Consider the following 27,426-nt stretch of genomic DNA (forward strand, 5'->3'; position numbering starts at 1 on the left):
GCTGATCAGTAGAGTTCAGGAGGAATATATTGGTTGAAAATAGCCAATAGTGAAAAACCATGGATGAATAGAGATGAGGGCAAAATTAAAACTAAAATACATACACTAAGTACATAGACAATAACAAAGAGAATAGCAAAAGGGAATACAATGAGTTTATTAAATAAGTCCAAAAACAAGTAGGAAAGCAAAGAGGAGCTGCAAAATATAACTACCAAGGAATATTAAAAAAAAGTAAAAGTATTCTACACACATATAAATAACCAAATGACACTGGGCCACTAACTAATACATAATGAACTCTCAGATATTGACAATGAAATGGTAGAAATACTGAATAATTACTTTTCCTCAGTTATTTACCAGGGAGACCAATCAAAGAAGAGATCCAAATAGGTATCAAGACTTTTAAATTAGAAAGGGTGGGAGATAACTCAAAATATTTAAACTTTGAGAGGATAAAACACTGGGATGGATTATATTCACAGCAGGAAGAGATTGTTACATATTATACACTGCATTTATATCAATTCAGTAGAAAACAATATGGTACTAGAGGACTGAGTGACAGATAATATTTCAAAAAGGGGGGCAGAACAAGCCCAGGAAATTATAAACTTATAGCTTAACATTATTGGTAGGGAAGATAATGAATTTTTATTCAACATTAAACTCAAAGGCAATATAAGTTAAATGGTTTAATTGCAGAAAGTCCTGGGGATTCATGTAGGCAGATCTTTGAAGGTGACAAGGCAAGTTAATCAGGCAGTTGATAAATCATATGGGATTATTTATTAATAGAGGCATAGAATACAAAAGCAAGAAAGTAAACCTTTATAAATCAATGGTTAGGCCTCAATCCAATTTTGGGCATTGCACTTTAGGAAGAATGCAAGGGGAGTTACGGGAGTGGTGGTGGTGGTGGTGGTGGGGGTGGGGAAGAGAAAGGATAGAAAAACTGGGTAGTGCTCGTTTAGAGCACAGAAGGTTAAGGGGGAGATTTAATAGAAATGTTCAAAATCATGAGTTTTTACACAGTACATCTGACAGAGATCATTGGCAAAAGAACCAGAGGGAAGATGAGGGAAACAAAATTTATGCAGCAAGTTATTATAGTCTGGAACACACTGACCAGGGTTTTCCCCTCGGCGATTTGGGGGCGAGGCCTGCTCGCCGAGAGGAAAATGACGTGGTATGACGTCGGTTGGAGTCCCCGACGTCATCCCGTTCCATTTAAATCTTCAGGAAGGCAGACGGACAGCCATTGACAGGCTAATTAACCTTGTTAAAGACCCTGCCCGTCCAACCTTAAGGCTGGCGGGCAGGCCAGGAGCCCCAGCGGGCTCCAGATTATTCATGAAACTTCATCCACTGGCAGGATGAAGTTTCATGTCCGTTTTTTAAAAATTTAATAAACTTTATTTGGTTTCTTATTAACATGTCCCATTTTGTGTGACATTGTCACATGAGGGGGACATGTTAATACTTTTAATATTTCTCTATTTTTTGACTTTTCTTACCTGTCAGTAAACTCCCTGAGACAGCACTTGGCCTCAGGGAGCAGTGCGCTCTTTCGCACGCATGCACGAAAGAGTACACTTTGACAGCTGGGGATTCCCTCCCCCAACCCCGCACAGGAAGCGCATAGCGTTTCCTGTCGGGCAGGCCGCTGGGCCTCACTTCAGCGGCAGGGGTCGGCTGCCTGCCCACCGCCGAGCCGGTGCTTGTCCAACAAGGGCAAAATTCTGCCCACTGTCTTAAAAGGTGGTGGAAGCAGATTGAATAATCAAAAGGGAACTGGCTAAATACTTGAAATAGAAATAGTTGCAGGCCTATGAGAAAAGAACAGGGGAGTGAGACAACTTGTATTCTTCTTTCAAAGAAAGAAGGCATGAGAGGCCAAATGACCTCCTTCTGCATTGAATCTTTCTATGATAATATAATAGAAACATATCTGGAAACTGAAAATATACTAAGGAACAGTCAACACGGATGTCAAAAGAGAAGGACATGCTTACTGACCAAATTTATTGATTACTTTGAAGAAAGAACAGAAGCATTATACAAGGGTAATGCTGTAGGTGCAATATATTTGGATTTCTAAAAGGCCTTTGATGAGATACTGCATAATAAACTTATGATTAAGGTCAGAGCAGGTCATGAGTCGGACAAGTAGCAGGATGGATAGCAAGCTAAAGAACAAAAACAGAGAGTAGGGGTTAAACATAGTTAAGCAAACTGGCAGAAGGGATTTGTGCTGGGATCATTACTGTTTTTCACCTAGGTGAAGTCAGAAATAGACTTTCAAAATTTACAGATGGCACTAAATTGGGTTTTAGGTAATACTGATGAAAACTGTAGCAAAATACAAGAAAACATTAATAGGCTTGCAGATTGGCAATAAATGGCATGTTAATTTCAATATAAATAAATGTGAGGTGGTACATTTTGGCAGGAGAAATAAGGAGGTGATATGCTCCTTGTAAAATAATAATTTAAATAGGGTAGATAGGGGAGCAAAAGAATCTAGGAGTATACATTGGCAAATCATGAAAAGCAGCAATACAAGTTAATAAAGTCATACAAAATGCTACTAAAGCATGTGGGTTAATTTAGGAGGAATAGAATTGAAGAGCAGTTATGTTAGACTTTATAGAACTTTGGGTAAACTGCATTTGGAATACTTTATGCAGTTCTGGTCTCCGTTTATGGAAAAGATATAGGGTCACTGAAGCAGATGCAAAAAAGATCTGAGAATATTACCAGGACTGAGAGGTGAAAGCAATCAGGAAAAAATAAACAGGTTCATGCTCTTTCTCAAGAGAAGGTTAAGGGGTGACCTATTAGCCGTCTTTAAAATTATGATGGGTTTCAATAGGCTAGAAGTAAAGGAGATATTTCTCTACTAATGGGAATATTCAAAATAAAGGACTATACTTTTAACATAATCACTATAAATCCAATAGGTAATCCTGGAAAAAATATCTTTACCCAGAGAGCAGTTACAATGTGGAATTTGCTACCTCATGGAGTGGTTCGGGTGAATGACATAGGCACCTGAAAGAAGCAGCTAGATAAGTACATGCGGGAGAAAAGAATAAAGGATATATGTACACAGGGTTAGATGAATTATGGTGGGAGGAGGCTTCATTGGAACATAGATACCAGAACAGACCAGTGGGGGGCTGAATAGCCCATTTGTGTTGTAAATTCCATGTAATTCAAAACTAAGACTAAGCTTGTAAGAGACTCAAACAATTGAGTTTGGACCACTAAAAGGCATTTATCTGGAGCCTGAAATTCAACCTATGAATCTATCTGAAATATAATTCTGCCACTAGTGAAAAAGATGCAAATGGCATTTCATATTCTCCTCTCTCCCACAGGTTGCATAGCCACAGATCAAGTATTCTTCTAAATACATAAAACAGTTTTATGCAGCTGAAAACTGACCTCAAACCATACTAAGCTGAATGCTGGAAATGGTTTAATACTTTGCATGGCTGCAGTGATTGGTATTTGGTCACATTTCTTTATTCTCTCAAACAGAAGGACTAGAGAGGCTCCATGACATTTATATTCTCCATTCTTCAGTATTTAGTCAAACTGCATATTACATATTTCTGTGAAGCAGTAAGGTTGTTCATGTGTTCAGGACACCTCTTTAATCACAGTAGCTTGGGACGGCTGTTCTTACTAGATTAGGCTTTTCTAGGATAGGTGAAATGTACTACTGAAACAGATGGAAAAAGGGTGATGCAAATAAACAATGATAGGATCTCAGTGAGCAACACTATGGTCTGGATCCTACCATGTTGCTCTGAGATTGTGTGGCCCCATATGTGGTGATCCCATTTGGTGCCGCAACTGACTGCGGCGTATCTGACTGGATCGCTCCTCTTCGGTCAATTAAGCTATTAGAAAAACATAAAAGTATAGTTAGCAATTGACTACAAAAGTGTACTTAGACTAAGATTAACAAGACTTTTCATGATTATACAATAGGCATAGGACAGTAACATGACCAATCGTTTACAACATTAAACTATAACTCTTTGATTGTTTCTAATGCAATTTCCTTTTGGTTCCTTTAGTCCATCAGTTGACCTTTTCAAACATAATCATTTAATGCTAATGCTAATGACAGAAGTTAAAGCATTCTGGATTTAATCTAATCTTGATGTTTATTTAGCTGACTAATGTGGGCAGACCAAGCAGCTCTAAAACACACAATGTCGATAATATAATTGGCAATCATTTGAATAAATTACCCACAGAAGTAAGCATAAGGAATAAACCTGAAAGATTACTAAAACTAGTAATACTTCATAATAACTTTTTTTTAGAAAAAAGGAAAATCTTTAAAATTAATGGAACTTTATTGGTGCCATTAAATGGTGGGATTTTTGATTCACATTTGTAATTTGCCTTAATAGAGTTCCTAACATCAGCAATGCATCCATGAGTATGGTGAGCCAGTATCAGATAGATAGCAGGCAATTCCCCATCATGACTGGTAGGAAAATTAAGCATTCCTGAGCTTCTTTCTTCCTATTTGCTGGTTTAAACTTGCATTGATTAGGACAATATAGAGAGATTCACTTAGGAAAATAGGTAGAATAGGCCAAATTTCCAACTGGATGTGAGGTGCATTTTGGTGCATGAATGGACACACGTTGATTTACTTTTGGAGCAAATCTGATTTTTCCCTGCATTCCCTGGCCTGGGTCATTTTCCTCTGACCTTTTTGTGGGTTGGGAATGCCTAGAGTGCAAGGTGCAGACCCACTCCGCTAAGGTCGGGTTCCCCGTTTTAATTAGGGGGAGAAAATCAGATTTCCCAGTGTGAGGTTTTGGGAGCCCACTAAAAGCACAGCAGGGATGAGAGTTTGTGAAGAAAACAAAAAACCTTCTGAGTTAGGAACCTTCTGAAAGGTAACTGTAAAATGTTCTGACACTTTCAAATGTCACCATTAGGCACTGTTTATAATGTAGATGTGTTTTTAATGTAGTGATTCATCATAGGGATCAGTCTTGCAAAGGTAGGGTCACCCTTACATTGATTAGCATTGTATAATTTATTGACATGCATTATAATACTTTTCCAATAAAGAAAGTACTACAATGTACATCATGTTTTCATGTTCTAATTTACTTGGACCAACAGATTTGGGTTTTTAAAAAACCTGCTTCTGAAGGTAGGAAAAATGGTCTGAGCCTGCTCGGCCTCATTGACAAGCATTCTGTCAGTGCAGCTAGGAACTTTTGTTATGGCATACATAGCCATTATGCATGCTTGGCTGACTTTCAAAGCTTCAGCTCAGTGGATGGTCTTATTGCTCCAAGAACTATTGAAACTTTTACAAGCCCATAATAACAGATTATGGATGGAATTTTCCATTGTGAAGACGAAGTGCAGTGGTGGGCAGGAAAGTTGGCATGATTCTGACTCAGTGGCGGGTGGGTGAACACACGTAATCTTCCACTTTTCAGCTTATTAATTATGCATCCACGAGGAGCTCGGCAGTCTTGTGGCGGGGGCATACATCATGGGGTCAAAGGTTCTGGCGCCATATTTAAAGGGCAGACATTCACTCATTGCAGACCCAGGAGCTCTGCAGTTACTTTTCCAGAGTATTTGCAGCCCCAGCACGTACTGAAGTTAGGAGATGTGAGCAAGCATATCCCGGGACATACGATGGCACCACCGACATTGCCTCTCGGTCATCTCTAGATAAGAGCACCACCATCAATATACCCATGGTCGGGCCGTCATTGCAGTGGTCTATGTTCGGCTATCTCTTGGTGTTGTAGAGGCCCCACTGCCTCTTGCTGCTCAGGATCTTGCTCTTCATGGCCTTGTGCCAACCGGCAACATACTCTCCTCCTCATCTGGATGAGAGCCATTGCCAAGGCAGGGTTGCCTGCAGCCTGCACATCGATGAGTAAGTGGATGTGCGGGCGAATTGAAGTGATACATTTAGTGAGCATGTCCTTTACATGCTGCCCTTCATTTCAAAGCCAGCAGGCAAGTGCTAAGCCCTTCACCTAGCCTCTGTCCAGACGTGGCATCCCCACCCCACCCCTTCAAGGTAAAGGGCATCCTGGAGAACTAGAGATGGGCATTCCTCTCATTCATACATGAATACATACGAAGGCATTGTTCTTTGACCAGGGTGATGAGAGCCATGTGCAAGAAGTCTCAGGTGGACACTTATCTGCTTATCTCCACCACCCTCGAAACTCTATACAGAGACCATTGCCTTGGCATCACAGATTAATTGCATGAGCCCTTGTCAGCCATGACCAGTCACCTGGGAGGTTGGAGGTTTGGAGTCACAAGTTGGCTACCCTCCACCAGCCATGCTGCTGGAGGCATTCCATCTCCCTCCCTCCCTTCACCCCTTTCTCTAACTGTAGCCAACGGTAACTGGCACAGAATAAATGGCTCCCACACCTTGCTGGGCTCTCAATGTCATGAGGCCCATGAGTCAGGAACAAACCTGCTGCAATGTGGGCTTCACCAAAACTGAGCATAGTTGACATCCAGTTGCCTCCAAATCATTAGGGTGTCCCTTTAGTCGGCCACTCGAACTGACCTTGAACTCCACCCACCCGAAGAGACCCTCCTCCCACTTTGAGGATTCATACGCACAGAGTAACTGCGTTGTCAAGAACAGTCTTGAGAAAATGGTATGCATAACTTTGCAGACAAGACGCACCACCTTCCACCCTCCCCATCACCCACCATCTTCCACCTATCACCATAGACCCACCAAATATCATCATTCCTCTCCTCTCTGTCACCCTTGAACTGCCCCAATTACACTGGATCTTAACAATTCACCTCCACATGCTTTTTCTTCCCACTCAGAGCCGATAGCCGTTACCATCTCCATGCCGACCCTAGCCCCGTCCTTCATCCGAGTCACATGAATTGTCCCCCCTCTGTGACCCAACTATTGAGACCTACAACTATCAGACTCTCACCCCGGACGTGCCACCTGGCTGCATCCCGCTTCCCTCTCTGACTATGACTATTCCCTCCAACCACCATAGAACAATAGAAATGGTATGGCACAGAAAGAGGCCATTCAGCCCCTCATGTCTGTGTCGGCTAAAAACAAAAGAAAAAAAAACTAGCCACCTATTCTAATCCAATCTTCCAGTACCTAGCCCACATGTATCCTTGCAAATTACAACACTTCAGGTGCAGATCCAAGTACCTTTTAAACGATTTGAGGGTTTTTGCCTCCACCAGCAAACCAGGCAGTAAATTCCAGACACTCACTAACCCCTGGATAAAGACATTTTTCTTCATATCCCTTCCAATTGTCCTACCAATCACCTGTGCCCCCTGCTAATTTACCTCTCTGCTAGGAGAAACAAGTCTTTCCTGTCTATTCTATATAGGCCCTCATAATCTTCACCTCAATTAAGTCACCCCTCAGCCGCCTCTGTTCTAAGGAAAACAACCCCAGCCTACCCAACCTTTCTTCATTGCTGCAATTTTCAAACCCTGGCAACGTTTTTTAAATCTCCTCTGTACTCTCTCCAGAGCAATTGTGTCCTTCCTGTAATGTGGTGACCAGAACTGTACACAAAATTTTAGATGTGGCCTAACCAGCGTTTAATACAGTTCCATCATTGGTTCTCTGCTTTTGTATTCTAAGCCTCGTCCAATTAGGGAGAGCATTCCATATGCTTTCTTTACCACATTATCCACCTATTCTGCCACCTTCAAAGATCTGTGGACATGCACTCCAAGGTGTCTCACTTCCTCCACCCCCCTCAATGTTCTCCCATTTATTGAGTGTTCCCTTGCTTTGTGTGCCCTCCCCAAATGCATTACCTCACACATCTCAGAATTGAATTCTATTTGCCACTTTTCCGCCTGCTCAGCCAAACTATTGATATCATTCTGGAGTGGACAGATATCCGCTTCAATATCAACTACATGGCCAATGTTTTGCATCTGCAAATTTCCTAATTAGTAGCTCGAGTTCTCACCCACCGCCCAGGACCCCACAGTCAACATCACTTACCCTGCCCCTGCAGACACTCTCCCTCCCACCGCCCACCCACCCCCCACACACCGGGCACTCTCTCTCCCCTCCCTCCTACGGGCACTCCCTCTCCCCCATTCCGCGAACACTCTCTCCCCCTTCACTCTCTGCAGACACTCTCCCTGGCACCACCCCGGTCACTCTTTCCCACACTTCCCTGGACACTTTCCTTGCCTTCTGCCATAAGTCTGTCTCTCCAGTCCAGCCTTGACGCTGCTTGTGATACAAGCACCCGAAATCATGCAGTGACGCTCTTAAAGATAGTTGAAAGTCGCATCTATGTGCTTCGAGGCTCACCAGGTGCATGCCAATTATATACAGTTGAGAAACAGACTGTTCTATTAATCTGCTGGGCGGTGGGGGGAAGGCACTTAATTTGGAGGGGGAACATAATTCCGGTGAGTTGGCCTCTTAATGAGCATTTACGAGATGCAACTGAATGCAAAGGTGGCTCACGGCATAGATCGGCGGGAAACATGAACCACCTTTAGCTTGCTATCAAAGCCAGGAGAACGAAATTTCAAACTAAGTTCCCACCAGCTGGAAACAAACTTTTTCCATCATGTCAAATTTAGTACCCTCGCCAGCCATGATACCTGCCAACAGCAGGAGCTCAAAAATTTCATCATCTTTGATGCGATTTCCTGTTTGTTTGCAAACCTATCAGGCACTTAAAGGACTGCAGCATTTTTTTTCCCCTTGGGGATTTTGCTAACAATGATAGTGAGCTAGAATTCAATGTTTTCTTACATTGTTAGAGGTTTAATGGTTTTCCAATGATTATAAAATAAGTCCCGTTGCTATTGCATGGTTCCGGAGAACAGTACATAGTGCATATTGGGTGAGTTGTATGGAGGATACATGTGGGGCACAGAGGGGGGCATGCAACAGCATGGGGGAACATGAGGTGACAGGGGGAACGTGAGGGGCAAGGAGTGGTATAGGGAAATGTGAGCAAGTATGGGGAGCAAAGATAGTATGGGGAATGTAAGGTGGCATAGGGATAGTATAGGGAATGTGAAGTGGCATGGTGGAATGTCAATTGACATGGAGGAATCTGAGGTGCGTGGGGAATGAGGTGGCACTGTGTGGTATTAGGGGTGGTGGGCAGTGAAGGGTTGAAAGGTGAGGTTTAAACTATGATTGGAGCTAGGCAGCTGTATTGGAAAACTGAGGCGGCCTTCTAACTAGCCCACCTCCACACCCACAGTCCTAAAGCAGTCCATTGTGGCTTGCAAATGCACTGCGAGCCCATTCCATGTGAAAAGGCAAAAATCTCGTGATGTCACACATGGGTCAGGTGAAAATGCACAGGTCAAGTTTTCCCAAGCACAGACAAAAATTTAACCCAATAATTTCAAACTGCAGTATGTTAGTTTACACACATACACACAAAGTTAATATTTATTATCAACAATTTGCTTTCTTTTAAGAAGTTGTGATACATTTGTAAAAACTAACCATACTCTAAATAAATGGTGACTAATAGCTGGTCCAACATGTGCAAAACATGAAAAATATCACTGCACAGTTTTTGAATTAATTCACTGACTTTTAAAAATAGGTGTTCCTTATATGAACCCAACTTTCATCCAAATTAAAGTACAGGGTTAATAAACTATTATTTTTTCTGTCAAAAGGGAAAGAAAGGAAATCCCTGAACAGTGATTTATTGCCCATGACATCATTTCCCACCTCGGTGGCAATGGCCCACACAGAGCTGCACAACAATTTGTGAAGATATTCCCATAGCTATATGGATTGTAATTGTCTTTGCTTCTTTTGTTTGACCAGGATCCTTTAATCTGAAAGAACAATATTAAAATCAACCATAACTCAAATAAACAAAATATCCAACTTTCAACAAATTTGATCAATTCACTTAAAAGAAGCCTCAACCAGTTTTAATTTATGTACCATGCAGTTTCAATGTTTAATAAAACATGAAATTTACCATAATAAATTAATCAATAAATTATAGCTATTGCTGCCTACTACAAAATTAGTCTGTCATATCAAAGTTACATCAGCTTGGACATATTTCACAATCTACACAGGTGAATCAGCCAGTATACAGCATTAACATTAGCACTTTGAAATAATATACGAAACTGCAACATTAACTGTTAGAACAAATAAATACAGAATCAACACAACAGCTAACATAAAAAAGAAAATTTCAAGTAGTATGTGACAACCCTTATTACTATTGAAAAATCAACTTAAGATTTTAACTAATACCTTGTCTTATTAGTTTCAGTATGTGCTATTCCCTATTTCTAAAAAAATTTAGAAACTGGTTTTGCCCAGATCTATGCTAGACTGTAGGCCTCATCTTTCATCTCAAGGTAGCTCATTTCAGAACATTTCACCAGGTCTTGGCTAGACTCTGCCCTTTTGGACAGCACTTCAATTATCTAACTTTCACCCTTTCATTATCAATGTCAGTTAAACGTTCTACTTATCTATAGTTAGCTTTCTGTTATGTTGGTTCTTAAAGAATTAAATTCGTATGTTATAATCTAATCTATTTTATTATTCATTCCTCATTTTAACTTGCATTATGTTTCTTGTATGAAATGGTCCAAAATACTTACATCTTCATTTGTTGTCTGATTTGAGCTGATCAGATATGTATGAAATCCTGACAGGCCAAGAATTGACCATACAGAGAAGAAACAAACAACCGCCTCCAGCACAGTAATAATTGAGTCAAGGAGTGACAATGAAATACAACTGAGAAAGAAACATAAAGGGGACATTCTGGAATTCACCCTGGTGTATGTGAAAAGTATCACAGAAGCTTGTATTTATATTGTGTCTTTAACATAGTAAAACATCCCAAGGCACTCCGCAGGAAAGTTAAACAAAATTTGGCACTGACCACATAAGATGATATTAGGAAGGGATTGGTCAAAGAATTCAGTTTTAAGGAGTGTATGAAAGATATAGGGGAAGAGAGGTGGAGGCTTAGGGAGAAAATTTCACAGCTTAAGGGCTTTGGCAGATGAAGGCATGGCTGCCAATGAGGATGCTTCAAAGGCCAGAACTAGAGGAATGCAGATATCTCAGGCAGCTGGCGATTACAGAGATAGGGAAAGGTGAACCCATGGAGGGATTTGAAAACAAGGTTGAGAATTTTAAAATCAAGGCATTACTATTTGACTGGGGGCCAGTGTAGATCAGCAAGTGAAAAGAGTTCGGATGTGGCCAGGGTTTTGGGTAACCTTAAGTTTTCATTAGGCTGCAAGAGGTTGGCTAGGTATGCATTGAAATAGTAAAGTTTAAAGGTAACAGAGACATGGATAAGGGCTTCAGCAGGGGACGAGCTGCAGTGGAGCAGAGTGAAGAGATGTTATGGAGGTTGAGATAGTGTGAATTTGTTGCCGGGAGCTCATCTTGCTGTCAAATAAATGTAACGGGGCTATGTCCGCACATATATTTTCATAAAATATATATAAATATCCACATGGATAATTTCTAAAATCTTAAAACCTTGACAATGTCCTTTTAAAATGGCTGAAGCTATGTCTGGCTGTGATCCTGAACAAAATGAGCTACTTAGCAGTATCAAAGAAATTTGCACCTCGTTATCTCTGAAGAGGCCCTAAAGATTCCCTATGGGCTGCAGAGACTAAATTTAAAGTTAATTTAAATAAATTTAAGTGAACGTACTATCGCCAAATTTGCGCATGATACAAAAATAGGTTGGAAGGCAAGTAGTGAGGATTACACAAGGAGTATACAGAGGGATATAGACAGGTTAAGTGAGTGGGCAAAAAAGTGGCAGATGGAATATAATGTGGGAAAATGTGAGGGTATGTACTTTGCCAGGAACAGAGGAGCTGAATATTACTTAAATGGAGTAAGACTGCAGAAGGTTGCAGCGCAGAGGGATTTGGGAGTCCTTGTGCATGAATCCCAAAAAGCTAACGGACAAGTTCAGCAGGTAATAAGGAAGGCAAATGGAATGTTGGCCTTTATTTCAAAGCGAATGCAGTATAAAAATAGGGAAGTATTGCTACAATTATACAAGGCACTAGTTAGACCACACCTCGAATACTATGAACAGTTTTGGTCCCCTTATCCAAGGGAAGATATACTGGCATTGGAGACAGTCCAGAGAAGGTTCACTAGGCTGATTCCAGGTATGGAGGGAATTTCTTATGAGGAAAGATTGAGTAGGTTGGGCCTGTACTCATCGGAGTTTAGAAGAATGAGAGGCGACCTTATTGAAACATGTAAGATTCTTAGGGGATTTGACAGGGTAGATGCTGAGCGATTGTTTCCCCTTGTGGGAGAGTCTAGGACCAGAGGGCATAATCTCAGAGTAAGGGATCACCCATTTAAAACAGAGATGAGAAGGAATTTCTTCTCTGAGGGTAGTTAATCTGTGGAATTCTTTACTGCAGAGGACTGTAGAGGCTGGGTTGTTAAGTATATTCAAGGCTGAGATAGACAGATTTTTAATCAGTAAAGGAATCAAGGGTTATGGGAAAAGGCAGGAAAGTGGAGTTGAAGATTATCAGATCAGCCATGATCTCACTGAATGGCAGAGCAGACTCAATGGGCCTTATGGTCTTAAAGGGAAATATACAGGGGCCATTCACATTTCATAAGCCGGGGCTAGCCAACTGGTGCCAATTCGTCTGCTAGGGCAAAGGGCCCACAGAAAGGGATACCACCCTTTGTCTAGCCAAAGTGGAGAGGTAGGAGTCCCGTGACATGACACCTCCACCTCCCCCGCCACGCCTCTACTGCGCACTGGTGGAACCAGTAATATTGCCTTGTGGAGCTGCATAGCTCAGTCTGCCCTCTTTCCATGTATCAAGCAGCAGCACAGAAAAGGAGCTCTGTCCAGGTTTGAATGTCTGGCCTCATTGACACTATTTCTACTAGATGTTTTGTACCATTGCCTACAAGATTGATTCATCTCTGCATGCCAATCACATTGTGGAAGTCAACTCTATTGGAAAAGTGAATTATCTAACATCAGTTCAGCCTGCTGACCTCTGTGAAGAAATGCACCATTGGACTTTGATTCTGGATTCTGGACACTGTGAGGAACGCATTTTTGAGAAATTTGAAAGACATCAAAGCTTGGACATTTTCCCTCCTGAGTTACTTTTAAAAGTCTGCAAGATTAACTCAAGGTTATGAACATGAAACTCCAGGCACTCAAGAAACCATGGGCCAGTGGATAGATGTCCAGCAGGGGAACACCTGGAGAGGGAAGAGATACTTTGTATATCTAAGTTAATTGCTGTTGCCAGGCTAAAGACTCATGCTGATTGGTTAAAAACACCTGGCCAGAGAGAAGTGCAGAATTCTGTTAGATCAACAGAGATCTTTTCGAATTTTATCCTTTTTTTTTTAAAAAGAAACGTTCCCATACTCCAGCCTCTGCAGGGACTGTGTTCGTTTTGTTCTGCTTTGTGTTTGGGAGTTCAAATAGCTGTTTTTTTTAAAAAAAAGGTGGGGAGGGGAAATTGTTACACTTCTAAACTATAACTTGGATGTTAGCCAGTTTTATAGCTAGTTTTTTAAAAGTTTGCTTTATAATACATTATTTTTTTGTGTGTCTATTGAAAGAAGCCTGATTAGAGTCTTTTTTTGCTGGGAATAACAGTATCAAAGGTAAACAGTTGGCCAGTTTTGTGGGTAAATTAAACATTTTAAACTGTTGTTGCAGACTGTGGAGAAATGGGGCAGTAATTAACTGTGCACTCCTCACATCACGGTCCATAGAAACACATGTGAAACAATGATTCTTTTCTCTGTGGTCTTTGCCCAGTAAAGCTTTCTTTTTCTATCCCTCTTTTATTGTATGAGTGAAAAGGAGGCCACGTGCTAGCCTTTTGTTGCATTTGAATGTGTACAAAATAAACTAATCCTCTGAATTCATCTGATCACGAGTTTACCCTGGGGATTATTAATAGAAATTTTTTTTATCTGCTTATGGGATATGGGCATCGCTGGCTAGGCCAGCATTTACTGCCCATCCCTAATTGCCCTTGTTCAGAGGGCACTTAAGTGTCAACCACATTGCTGTGGGTCTGGACTCACATGTAGGCCAGACCAGGTAAGGTAAGCAGATTTCCTTCCTTAAAGGACATCAGTGAACCAGATGGGTTTTTACGACAATTGGCAATGGTTTCATGGTCATCATTTGACTTTTTAATTCCAGATTTTTACTGAATTCAAATTTCACCATCTGCTGTGGTGGGATTCGAACCTGTCTCTGGAATACTAGTCCAGTGAGAATACCACTATGCCATCGTCTCCAAAACCAAGGGATTGTGAAATAAGCCACTGCTTATAAAGAGGAAAGCAAATCAAAAACACTTCTGTTTACAGAGAGGCGATGAGAAAAGAAATCAAGGCTGTTTAAATTAAGCCCCCTCCTGTCCATAACATAGAACACATTGTTCCTCTACCCTACCTAGACTTGCAGCTTCCAAGTAATGTGACCTCCCTATGCATTCTACCTAAATGTACTACCTCTGCCACACCCCCTTAAATACAGGAATTACATTACACCTTTATCTAATGAATAAATTAGCAGTAATGCCATTGTTATCTCCTCCCTATATTCTTTTAACATACATGGATGTAATCCATCTGGACCAAGGATTTTATCCTCCTTTAGTCTGTTTAGTCAACACATTTACCTGTGTTGAACTTCATTGCTCTGTAAGTTTATTAATGTTCTCCTGTAATTTGTTGCAGTCCTCCTCAGTACTGAACATCCTCCCCTCAATTTGGCATCAGTCGCAAATTTAGAAGTTATGTTTTTGATTCTAAAGTTCACGTAATCACAGGATTGTCATGGGGTAGGAGGAGGCCATTCGGCCTGTAACCCTGCACATAATTGTTTCTTTTTAGATAATCATCCAATGCCCTCTTGAATGCCTCAATTGAACCTATCTCCACCACAATTCCAGGCAGTGCATTTCAAATTCTAAATACTCGTTGTGTGAAAAAGTTGTTTCTCAGAATTAATGTAAATTGTGAACAACAGCGATCATCCTTGTGGAACACACTTCCTACCTTCTGTCACTTCCTTTACCCCCACTCTCTGCCTGTCTTGAAATCAGCTAGCAATCCATTCTGCCACTTGGGCCCTGACTCCATTCATTAGTTTATCAGGCACCTTATCAAAAGCCTTCTGAAAATCCAGACAAATTATATTTACTGCATTATAATTGTCTATACAATGCTACCTCGTCAAAAATTTCAATAACATTGGTCATGCAAAATTTTTTCCTTTTGAAACCCATGCTGATAATACATTATTATATTTCTCATTTCTAGATGTTCTTTTATTCTCTCCCTTAGTAAGAATTCCATTTGCTTTCCTGCCACTGATGTTAAGCTGACTGGTCTATAATTTGCGAGAAATGCTCTGCCACTCCCCCTTAAATACAGGAATTACATTACACCTTTATCTAATGAATTAATGAGCAGTAATGCCATTGCTATCTCCTCCCTATATTCTTTTAAGATACATGGATGTAATCCATCTGGACCAAGGATTTTATCCTCCTTTAGTCTGTTTAGTTCATTCAATATATGCTCTTTTTAAAATTTTAAATGCAGTTAACCTCATTACTCATCATTACAAAGGAATTCAAAGTCATGTTGCAAATATTTAGTTCATGGTTTGTGTTTTAGAATATAACTGTTATCTTTAGGAATTAAAGTTTTAACTGTAGAAAATGGGGGCTGATTGAGAAATTGGTAAAAGCAGCCTTGAAGTAAAGGCAAATAAAACTAGTTTGGAGTCTATTACACTTAAAAGTTGGGATCAAGTTAACTTGAGCTAGAAAGGTAAGATCATAAAACAACAGGTGAGTTTACTTAGCTAAAGAATTGGTGACATGATGTCTGCAATCCTTGCAGTAAAGGCAGACTAGAGAGATGTTTTTGTTTTGGAAGTTAGAGCTAAATTAATTTAAAAGTATTCGGTAAACCCTGAAGGGTAATCCATTTCTTTCATCAGGTCAAAGAAATAATTTTAAATGACGGATACTTAAATGTCTGTTCGAGGACATCCCAGAGCCTACTACATTGCCATGGAGATGGGTGGAGCTTAGGGTGGTTCTTTGGTTTCAATTTATCTGGGTGTTTGCTGACAGAGTTAGCTTCAGCTGGGGTGTGCAGTTTGCAGCTCACGGAGAGAAGATAGCCTAAGTAAACGATCGTTAGCAAGCCTGCACTGTAAGCAGAGAAAAAGCTAAATTCATCATCCGCTTTGTTAAATGCAGGTAGGTCTTAATCTGAGTTTGGATTTCATGAGGGAAAAGAGGCTGGAACATTGTACATTTTTCCACTAGCTTCAATCTAGGCAATGTCCTCACAGAGTCTTGTGGAAAAAGAACGCATTCGAGCAGATAAGCTTGGAAGTATTGAGAAGGAAACCAGAATAAGGGACTGAGGCATTCACAGTCATAAAAGTAAGGCTCATGGAATAGGAGGGTCAGTGTCAACTTGGATAAATAATTGGCTTAAGAACAGAAAACAGCGAGCCATGGTAAATGGCTGTTTTTCAGACTGGAGGATGGTAGACCGTGTTGTTCCCCAAGGGTCAGTACTAGGACCACTATTTTTTTTGATATCTATAAAGAACTTGAATACTGGAATACAGAATAAAATTAAAACATTTTCCAATGATTCCAAGCTTAGAAGTGCAGCTGATGATACCAAATGACTGCAACAGGACCTAGGTGAGCAAAATGGGCAGAGAAGTGGCAGATGGAATTTAATACAAAGGGCAGAATTTTTCTCTTGTCAGGCGGGCGTGCACCCGACACTAACGAGTGTAAAATAGTGCATGGTGACATTGGGCAGGTGTCCCAACGTCATCGCACACTCTTGTGATATTTCACTCTGTGGGCATGTGCGAGAGATGGCAGCGTGCCTTCGACAATTAAGAGGCCTATTAAGGTCCATAATCAATTAATTAAACCTGATTTTTTTGCTGCCTGTCCAACCGTTCGGTTGGCGGACAAGCGAAAAGGCCAAGCTGCCTTTGGATTTTTTATGAAACCTCATCCACGGGTGGGATGAGGTTGCCAATAGGAATTAAAAATAAAATAAAAATGTTGAAATATCATTTATAACATGTCCCTGCTCATCTAACAGAGTCACATAAGGGGACATTTTTTTAACACCTTCAATTTCTTTATTTGTTTTTAAAAATCTTCAGCTCCCTGAGGCAGCTCTGTGCCTTCAGGGAGCTTTCAGTGTGTGCACCCAAACGCATGCTCAAACGTCTGTGCTCCACCCCTCCGGCCCTAATCCTGGCGGTGCTCAGCGTTGCAGCACGCGATTCACACTGGCTGACTGTTAACTGGCCAGCCAATGTGAAATCCTGGTCAGGACCCGATCGTGGGCAGCAGTTGGTTTCGCGACCGGTCCTGGGCCTGCCCTCCACCCGGCAAGGTAAAGATCCTGCCCAAAGAAATGTGAGGTGATGTATTTTGGCAGAACAAATAGGAAGGAGGCCAAATAGACTAAAAGGCACAGTTTGAAGGAGTGTACAGAGGCAGAGGGACCTGGGGGATTCATGTGCATAAATCTTTGAAGATGTCAGGACATATTGTGAGAGTTATTAGCAAAGCGTGTGGAATCTTGGGCTTCATAAATAAAAGCATCAAGTAGAAAAGCAGACAAGTTATCCTGAAACTCTATAAAGCTCTGGTTAGGCCACAACTAGAGTACTGCAGAGATTTACCAGAATGGTTCCTGAGATGAAGGCGTTGAGTCATAAGATTAGGTTGGAGAAGCGAGTGTTGTTTTCCATAGAGCAAAGGAGATTGAGGGGAGATTTGATAGTGGTGTACAAGATTATGATAGATTTAGATAACGAATATAATAGATTGTTTTCTTAAGCTGATGGTATAATGACAGGGGGACAGAGATTTAAGGTTTTGGGCAAGATATGCAGTGGGGATGTGAGGATGAACTATTTTATGCAGCAAGCGGTAATGACCTGGAACTTGCTGCCTCAGAGGGTGGTGAAAGCAGCAACCATGAATGATTTCAAAATGACATTGGATGTCCACTTGAGGGAAATTAACTTACAGGGCTACTGAGATAGAGTGGGAGAATGGGACTGATTTGATGCTCCATATTGAGCCAGTGTGAACTGGATGGGCAGAATGGCCTCCTTCAGTGCTGTTATGACTCTATGTAAGCATTACTGTCAGGAGGTAACAAATGAAAATCTTACCTCTGAGAATAGATCAAACTGGGGGGAATTAAAGTAGTTTACAGAGCACTGTGGCATACTTTTGACTGGAACAGAAAGAAGTAAATAATTCTAGGTTATCATAATTCTTGGGGGAAGTAAGAAGTAAAACTTAGTGCATAACAAACGTAGTTATAAACCATATTAAGTTAATAGTCTTTTATATACAATAAAGTTTGTTTTTGTTTAGAGATGTGAAATCTTGTGACGTGGTTCTATGAGGTGTTCCTAATTCTCTTTAAATGTTAACGGTTCCTAGCCAGCTTTTAACAATGACTGCCTGTTCTCTCCCTTAGTAAATATCGAAGCAAACTATTTATATTTCTGCCATTTCTCTATCATTACCTGCAATATTATCTTGTCTATTCCTTAATGGTCCTAATCCCATCACAGCCTTCCTTTTTTACTGATGCGCCTGTAAAATATTTTAATACTTTGTTTTATATTACCATTGATGGAAACTGTAAGAAACTATAAGTTAATGCTAAAGTTAAGTTAAATACAAAACTTGACCAAATTTTAGAAAGAGATCTGCTCTTAATATTTCCTTCCTCATCAGATTCCCCAATTTAACTAAGTACTCTGCTTAGTAGTCCTCTGACGAGTTGGATTTTGAGCTACTTACCTTAACATTAACAAAAGAAAGAATTGTGGTGCCCCAACCTGGGGGTTAATGGATTCAGGGAAACAAGAAGTCAGCCAAAGCTCCCAAACACTATCTACTGACCCCCTCTGCAAAGTATTTGCAAGTGGAAATAGGGTGACAGGAGTATCTTGCTTGGTGACATTTTCCCCAGTGGTTGAGTAGCCTGCCAACACTCACTAAACTAAAGCATGATGACTGGATTAGGGCACCGGACAGTGTTCGTGGAACCATGGGCTGGGAAAATGTCAATGCTTTCGGAGTGGTTGAAATTTGATGCTTTAAGAAAATAAATCACTACAGTGCAACCAAAACAACACCTTACTCTATCTGCCCTGTGTTTCTTTGCTCACTCAATTCCATTTTCTATATTTTCCAGTCAGTCCTAATCTCTTTTTCCTCACTTTCTCGCTAGGTCAGAAATGAATGCCTACGAACTCTCTCATACCAAAAAACCCTTTTTTCTGAGGCAGGTTTTAATTCATAGAGCACATGGCTAATCTACACATGAAGGTCATGGCACTTTAGTCAGAGGCTAAATTAGGAACAGCTCACATTGGGCGTTGTCTTAAACATCTTGGATTAGTGACAATAAAGATTGTTGAATAGGAATAGATAGCTTTCCGGCAGCAAAAGCAACAACATAGCTGACCATATGATTTAATCTGTGACAGTCTCATACATGAAGCGCTAGATATTACAGCTGCAAATTGGGTGGACCACCCTCCTGTGCCCATAAAATGTGGCATGATGACACCGGGTCGGCAATACGATATCATCACACCAGCCTGAAATATTACACAAGGCAAATGGGCATGTAAATTGGAAGCCTGTCGTCATTTTTAAATCGCCAATTAACAAGCTACTGAGCTGGTTAAAAAGCCAATTGTACGGAACGTTTTGCTGCCTGCATTTTCCAGGCATCGGATGGGAAAAAGTTTGGGAGTGCTTTATGGCAGGTATGACAAGGTGACACAAGGGCTTGTCACTGGGACTATGGCAGCATATAGCAGCAGATTCTGCTGGGGATGATGGCAGCATCTGTATGATTTTTGAGTTCATTTTTTGACTCTTTTGAGCCTGAATAAAAAGTAAAACAGATTCAGGGGGTAGGGAACCTGTAAATTTACAGTCATTATGTTGTTCCCTCTGCTGCATGTCATCCCGGCCAAGACTCAGGATTGAGCATGGAGCCCACCTTTGCACGTCTAATTGGCTGCCTTCCCGCTGGATGGCTACTCTTGGCCGTCCGACACTTGATTCCACGCTCTGAGACAGCGGTTGGGTGGGTGGGGGGAGCGAATGGACCACTCACTTTCCATTCCACCTCTCTCATCTCACCAAAAAATGTAAAATCCAGCCTGAGATTTCACCTGGCATGTAACAGTACTTTCTCCTTTATAATTGACATGAACAGGCTGGGGTCAATTATAATAAAATACAATTGTAGATAATTAGCTTTTTCCACTGTGCATCATTTCATTTAAATGAATAATTCAAGGACAACAATCTCCAGAAGCTATTTGAGACAATAACTATTTGATTAAAAATGCAAAGTAGATGTTAACAAAATATAGTAATTGGCTTAATTCAAGTGAAACATCTGGATAAGTGACTCCTGGTAGAAAGTAGTTTTCAGTGTTTGCTCATTTAATACGAACATCCACTCAAACTCACTTCTGTTAACGTAATTCAAGTTACTCACTGTCACTATACTGCAAATTAAATTGGAATTTCAGTGATTTTGTCAAAAGGAGTGTTGTACAACACATCATTTAAGACATCTAAAGTAACATTTCCCAAAAATGAGTAGTTATATTGCAGTCTTGTAAGTAATATAACTCACATTACAAAAAAAACTGTACCATTTTTTGAGTGGGCAGACAATTTGCTGCAAAGTCTATTCCAATTGTACTCAAACTTCAGGGATGCATATAATGGGTGCCTGGCTTAACTCACTGATTTGATCCAACCCATGTAGGAAAATATTTTCCTTTCCTTCCAGTCCAATTGCTCTGGCTGAAATCAGAAGGCAATCATAGAAAACTAAAGGAGTGAACTGACAACATGGTGTAGATTCTTAGACACCAATTTATTATGCCTACAATCCTACTGTAATCTGCTTTCAACCTCTAATGGTGGGACCTTCCTTGGTTACTTCAAACAAGCATCTGGAAACAAACTAACATTTCTGAAAGTCAACAGTGGGCTCTGGTATGCAAACTGGAAAAACACCCCTGGATTACACTAGAAATGAAGGATGCATGTTAGTCTTGCACTGTCAAAAATGGCCACATGATGGTATTGAAGCAGGGTGAGAGACAACTTCTGCTTCTTCTGACAGTTCTTCCTTTGATAGCAGTCAACATAGGTGCTGCAATTAGTGAAATAATAAAAGATTTAAAAAAAAATAAATCAAAAATCAACTTGAGAAGCAGGAAAGGATTCCTGCCACTACTGGAGAAAACTTCAAAGTGAAAAGTAAAACTGTAAGCAGCATGTCTGGAATTTTCATCAGAGTTCAGCTGTGCTCTGTTTTTGTTTGAAAATGTCTTTGTTGGTATAATTTCACAGACCAGTGCACCATTATTCACTGCCATTAGAGTGGTATTGTTAGAAAATTCTAAAGATTAATTCACCACTGGTTTAAACTTTAATATCTCTTATTGTTGGAATTTTATTTGCAGGGATACTTATTTTTCTTTCAAACATAGATTTCCAAGAATACAGCACAATTTCAACCATCATTTTTCATTTCATTTTTTTCGAAAAGTAATCATCTTAGACAATTGCACAGCAGAATTTTTATTAACATTTATTTAAAAGTTCTACTTTTAATTTGCTTTTGACTAGACTTATATTAACTAGAAAAAGAACTGGGTAGTGTTTTCATTGTTCAATTCATCACAATGGGCTGAATTTTAATGGAGAAATAATGGTGTGTTAACAATGTATGCCATTATTAATGTGCAAATCAGCCAGCAAATTCATGGGATTAAGAGGCCTACCATGAGTTACAAACCTCCAGAACTTGGTCAACTTAGACTGCTCACTTTATAAAAACCACATTGCTCCCTAAAAACAAAAAAACTGCGGATGCTCTGTCGAAGGGTCATGAGGACTCGAAACGTCAACTCTTTTCTTCTCTGCCGATGCTGCCAGACCTGCTGAGTTTTTCCAGGTAATTCTGTTTTTGTTTTTGTTTTGCTCCCTAAAGCTTTCTTGTTATTTTTAAGAACTTGCTGGATTTGCACATTAATTGTCCGTTAAACTTACTAGGTTGTTAATCTTTGGACACGAGGGTAATTAACATTGCGATAATTGTTAATGCAAAGTCAATCAATATCACTATCCCAGAAAGGGAATAAATTGAGAACGTAGGAAATGGCAGCAGGAGTAGACCATATGGTCCCTTGAGCTTGCTCCGCCATTCCATACAGTCATGGCTGACCTTCTGCCCAAACTCCACTTTCCCGTCAGCTCCCCAATTCCTTAGAGATCAAAAATCTATCCATTTATCCCAGCCTTGAATATATTCAATGATGGAGCATCCACAACCCCCTGCAGTAAAGAATTCCAAAAAGTGAAGAAACTTCTCTTCATCTCAATCCTGGATGACCGACCCCTTTTACTGAGTATGTGCACACATATTCTAGATTCTCCAACCAGTGGAAACAACCTCTCAGTATCTATCCTGTCAACCCCCTTCAGAACCTTGTATGTTTCAAACAGATCATCTCTTTCCTATAAACTCCAGGGAGTTTAGGTCAAATTTAAGAACACAAGAAATGAGAACAGGAGTAGGCCATTGGCCCCTTGAACTTCCTCCCTCATTCAGTAAAATCATGGCTGATCTGCCACTTTCCTGCCTATTCCCCCATTACCCTTAACTCCCTTGTAAATTAAAACTCTGTCTAATTCAGCCTTGAATACAATCAATGGTCCAGCTTTCACTGCTTTCTGGAGTAGAAGAATCAAAAGATTAACAACCTTCTCAAAGAAAAAGTTTACTCAGCCTCTCACCAAGGAATAACACTCTCATCCCAGGAATCAATCTAGTGAACCTTAGTTGTACCACCTCCAAGGCAAGTAGAGCCTTCATTAAATATGGAGATCAAAACTGCTCACAGTACCCCAGACGTGGGCCAGAATTTTACGTTTGGCATGCAGTCAATGCCCGAGCATAACGACGTCATTACGGGTGTGCGTCCCGACGTCATTGCACACTATTTCGTTTGGCGGACTCGCGCAGGAGTCGGCTGCGTGCCCGCTGATAATTGAAAGGTCTATTAAGGCCATTGACAAGCTAATTAAAATCAAATTAACATTGCCTGTCCAACCTTACGGTTGGCAGGCAGGCAAAAAGGCCAAATGGCCTTTAAATTTTTTAGGAAACCTCATCCACGAGTGGGATGAGGTTTCCTAAAGCAAATAAAAATTAACTGAAAACTCTATTTTTGAATTAAAAGCATGTCCCAGCTCATGTGACAGAGTCACACGAGGGGGCATGTTTTACTGTCTTTAATAATTTTTTTAAAAAGCACTTCAATCTCGCTGAGGCAGCTCTATGCCTCAGGGAGATTGAAGCGCTCTTTCATGCAATGCATGAACTGCATGCCAGACCCAGTCTCCCTCCATCCCCCACCCACAAAGGTAGCACTGAGTGCTGCCCCTCGTGATCCACGCAAGGCAGGCCTTAATTGGCCTGCCTGCAAGAAATCGTGGACGGAGCTGAACATGGGAGGCGGTGGGCTTCCCGACCGCTCCTGCCGCGGGAAGAATTCTGGCCATGATCTCATCAAAGCCCTGTACAACTGTACCAAGGCTTGCTTGTTCTTTCACTCCAGTCCCCTTGCAATAAAGGTCAACATGTCACTTGATTCTTAATTGCTTGCCTTACCTGCATGCTAACCTTATGTGCGAGTACACCCAATTTGAACTGTAATGCATCTTGTAAATCCTTTTTAGAGATTTTTAAAACATCCAAATTTTAAATTATTTTCTTACATTTCCCTTCTGATTCTTTCTCTCTTAATCCAATTTTACTTTTCCTCACTTTATTTATTTCTGCATCTAATTTGAATCTAAGTCACCCTTCCTTCGCTGTCATTCTTCTGTTTCTTTCTCAATCCTCAAATCTCATCAAGTAAATAAAGTCTCAGACGCCCTGTTGCCTTACTATGCCATTGCCAGCTTTCACTTCCAGCAAATTATGGCACAAAAATATTTTGAGTTGAAGGAAAAAGCCTAATAATGGGTGCACACTGCAAGATGTCCCACTTCAGCAAGATTAGTTCCAATGTTTCATTGTTAAACAGGATTGCAAACACGAGGTAGTTCATTCAACATGGACAAAACTCAATATTATCCCTAAATAAAAAGCTAATTTTATTGCGACATAGACACATCTATGGTACACTGTAAATCTCAAGTGTTTACTGAGCATTAGTTTAATATTGACAAAATAGAAAGCTTTCAGCAAATAAAATAAAATAATAAAGTAAGTATTCACTGATCAAATGGACAGTAGCTCACTGCGGAAAGGCACTTGGCACTAGACATGACTATACACACACTGAAAGAACAGTCAATCTCCTCAGGATGCTTCAAACATGACAGGAAAGGATATCTTGCAGGGCTGTCCTTTAGTGCATTTAGAAATCCGGTCTTCTGAGATCCTACATAAAATTGTTCAAATGTGTGTTAGATTAAAACAAAATCAAAGCTCGCCTCATCAAGTTTCAGTTCAAGGTAACAGGTCTATGATTACCTTATCAAAGCATAAACATATTGCAGAACATTTACAGTGCATCAGCCCACCAAATCTGCATGGCTCTCTGAAAGAGCATTCCACCTAGTCTCACTCCCCTGCCTTATCCCCATAACCTTGCACATTATTTCTTTGCAGGTAGCAATCCAATTCCCTTTTGAATACCTTCAACCTGCCTCCACCAACCTTTCAGGAAGTTTGTTCCAGACTCCAACCACCATCTGGGTGAAAAATTTTTTCCTCACATCACATTTACTTCTTTTGCCAATTATTCTGAATCGGTGCTCTCTGGTTCTTAATAAAATCAAGTATTAGCCAGCAAGCTCACACGTTCCATCCCATATTCTATTCTATGGTACAGATGTCCAGTCAGGCAAACTACAACTTAGTGCAGAGAGGTTCAATTTTTTGTCATGAGAACATCGTTTAAATCAATGTCTCCATTAACCCGGATATATCTCAAGCTTCTAGAATAAACCAACCTTGGTTTTGTGTTGTAGGATTTATCCAAAAATGAGGCATTAAGGACAACTCTTTCTAAACAGGACGATGCAGCAAATATGAGATGAAAGAAGATATGGACTGATTTACCCGAGCTTCCAGGCCCAGATGCCAGGGCCTGGGGCTCACCCTTGACTTAGGGCACTTATTAGCCCTCTTTTCCAGTTTGCAGCCTCAAGTTCTAGAACTCTAGTTGAAACTCAACTCATTTAGCATTATAGAATACTGGTATGTTTACAGATAGTAATATCAGTGTTGCTTGAAAGAATGGATAATTAATGTCAATATGGTGATAAGACTGGTAGTGAAGTTTTTATCCAGGTCATTGATGGAGCAAGTTAACAAAATAACATTTATTTTAACACTGTTTATTACCTTAGCCAGTAAAACTAAAAATGCCATGGTGAGAAAATAATACCTTGCTGTGTAAGCTTTCAGACAGATCAAAACAGATCTCATACCCCTGATGCCAAATAGGGATCCATTATTATTACTACAAGTCAAAAAAGTCAGCAATATTGCATTTAAAGGAGATTATCACAGAATTGTTAAAGCACAGGAGGAGGCCATTTGGCCCATTGTGTCTGTGCTGGCTCTTCACAGGGATAAATTACCTAGCGCCACTCCCCCACCTGTAGCCCTCCACATTCTTCCTTTTCAGAAAACTATCCAATTCCCTCTTGAATGCCTCAATTGAACCTGCCTCCACCACACTCAGGCAGTGCATTCCAGATCCTAGTCTGTTTAAAATTAAAACTGCAGTGGGGCTGGGTTAGACAATTGACCTTTCACTTCCAGGACTGGGTTCAAATCTTGGCTTCATCGATGAATAATTGTCTCCTCTGTTTGTGGACTATGCCTTTATGAATTGAATTTTTGCTGTCATAAACCAGCACCACGGCGCATGTGCCCATTGCACAGAACTTTATCATCGATTTGCCAATATCAGTCAAAAGGCCATAAGATGGCTGATGTGAGAAATATAACAGCTACTCTTCCGAGTATGGGATGCTCTTTTACCCGAAGAGCATTTACATACAAAATTCATAAAATATGCAGTTACTCAATTACAATCAGATTCAGTTCAAAGATCCTGTGATGCAATGAAAGAGCTAAGCATAACTTTGTCAAATGAAAACAAACACTAAGCTTGCTTGCATTCATGTTAATTTCTACTACTGTCTCTATTCAATATTAATCTACCATTAAGCCTTTTCTTAGGAAAAAAGGTTACATTAATTTTGATTGAAAATATTTCAAAACAAACTGCTGCTTCAGTGGGATCTATAAACTAATGATCCAGTGAATAACTTTTCATTTATATATACAGTCCTGATCTTATGACCTGAAAACTACAGTATTCCAGGCATATGGGTCCATAAATCATTCTAAACTGATCCCACCTGCCGTTCAACCCAAGACAGTTTTCACTGAATCATCAGATTGTGCAATTGGCTTCATTTTAGAAAATCAGGAGAGATGGGCGAACAAGAGCACACTAAATTGCTGCAGCAAACATTCTAACCTAAAACAGTACTTACGGAGAATGATATGTGTGATGACGAAAGCGAAGATGAAGACTGTCAGAAATGACAGTGACAAAATAAACATATAAAAAAATCTGTAGTTCCTTTTTCCCACGCAGTTGCCTACCCAGGGACAGTGGTGATCAAATCGTTCTGAAGGAGGAAAAAAAATTATAGGATCAGGTTATAAACCATCCTTTTACAGAATTTGCTTCTTGTTAAAAAAGAAAAAGATTTGCCCAGTTCCAATTTCTAACCTGGGACAGTTTTATTCAACTTAACCAATACCCAAGACAAATTTTGGATCACTAGCCTGTTTATCATTCAATTAAATTGCATTTCATTCTATACCCTTTTCTAGCAATAGAAACGAACAGGATTATTTTAGTTGACCTGTCAATATATTATCTTCATTCTCAATTGAGTTTGCCATATAAAAATCTGGGAGAAAATAAACTTGCAAATTAGAAACTAGCGATCTTCTTTAATAAGTGTGCTGTAAGATTAATATATTCTCATTTTAAAAAATGCTAAAACTCTCAGCATTTAAGATTATAAAATGACTAGATTAGGTTTGGAGTACACCCCAGTCAACCTCACTGAAAAGAATGTAATGATAAAATTAAAATATATGAGACAATGGAGCAGATCTAGTGTGTTATCAACCTT

General features: G+C 40.2%; 1 protein-coding gene across 10 annotated transcripts in view; it reads right to left on the bottom strand.

The window, feature by feature from the left end:
- Positions 1-27,426, bottom strand: part of zdhhc14 (zinc finger DHHC-type palmitoyltransferase 14) — a 253,360-nt gene that overhangs the window by 44,668 nt on the left and 181,266 nt on the right. For 9 of the 10 annotated variants that reach the window (XR_005946467.1, XR_005946466.1, XR_005946468.1 and 6 more), the window contains 5 exons: positions 26,773-26,910; positions 24,590-24,638; positions 10,663-10,765; positions 9,761-9,870; positions 3,812-3,914 (listed from right to left, as the gene is read on the bottom strand). Coding sequence is in view for 7 of the 10 variants with exons in the window: in XM_041216079.1 (XP_041072013.1) it covers positions 3,812-3,914; positions 9,761-9,870; positions 10,663-10,765; positions 24,590-24,638; positions 26,773-26,910 (503 nt within the window). In the remaining 3 variants the exon portion in view is untranslated. Of the gene's footprint in view, positions 1-3,811; positions 3,915-9,760; positions 9,871-10,662; positions 10,766-24,495; positions 24,639-26,772; positions 26,911-27,426 lie in introns of all 10 variants that reach the window. The other variant, XM_041216061.1, reaches the window with a different exon arrangement.

This window comes from Carcharodon carcharias, chromosome 2 (assembly GCF_017639515.1).
Source record: "Carcharodon carcharias isolate sCarCar2 chromosome 2, sCarCar2.pri, whole genome shotgun sequence".
NCBI lineage: Eukaryota > Metazoa > Chordata > Chondrichthyes > Lamniformes > Lamnidae > Carcharodon > Carcharodon carcharias.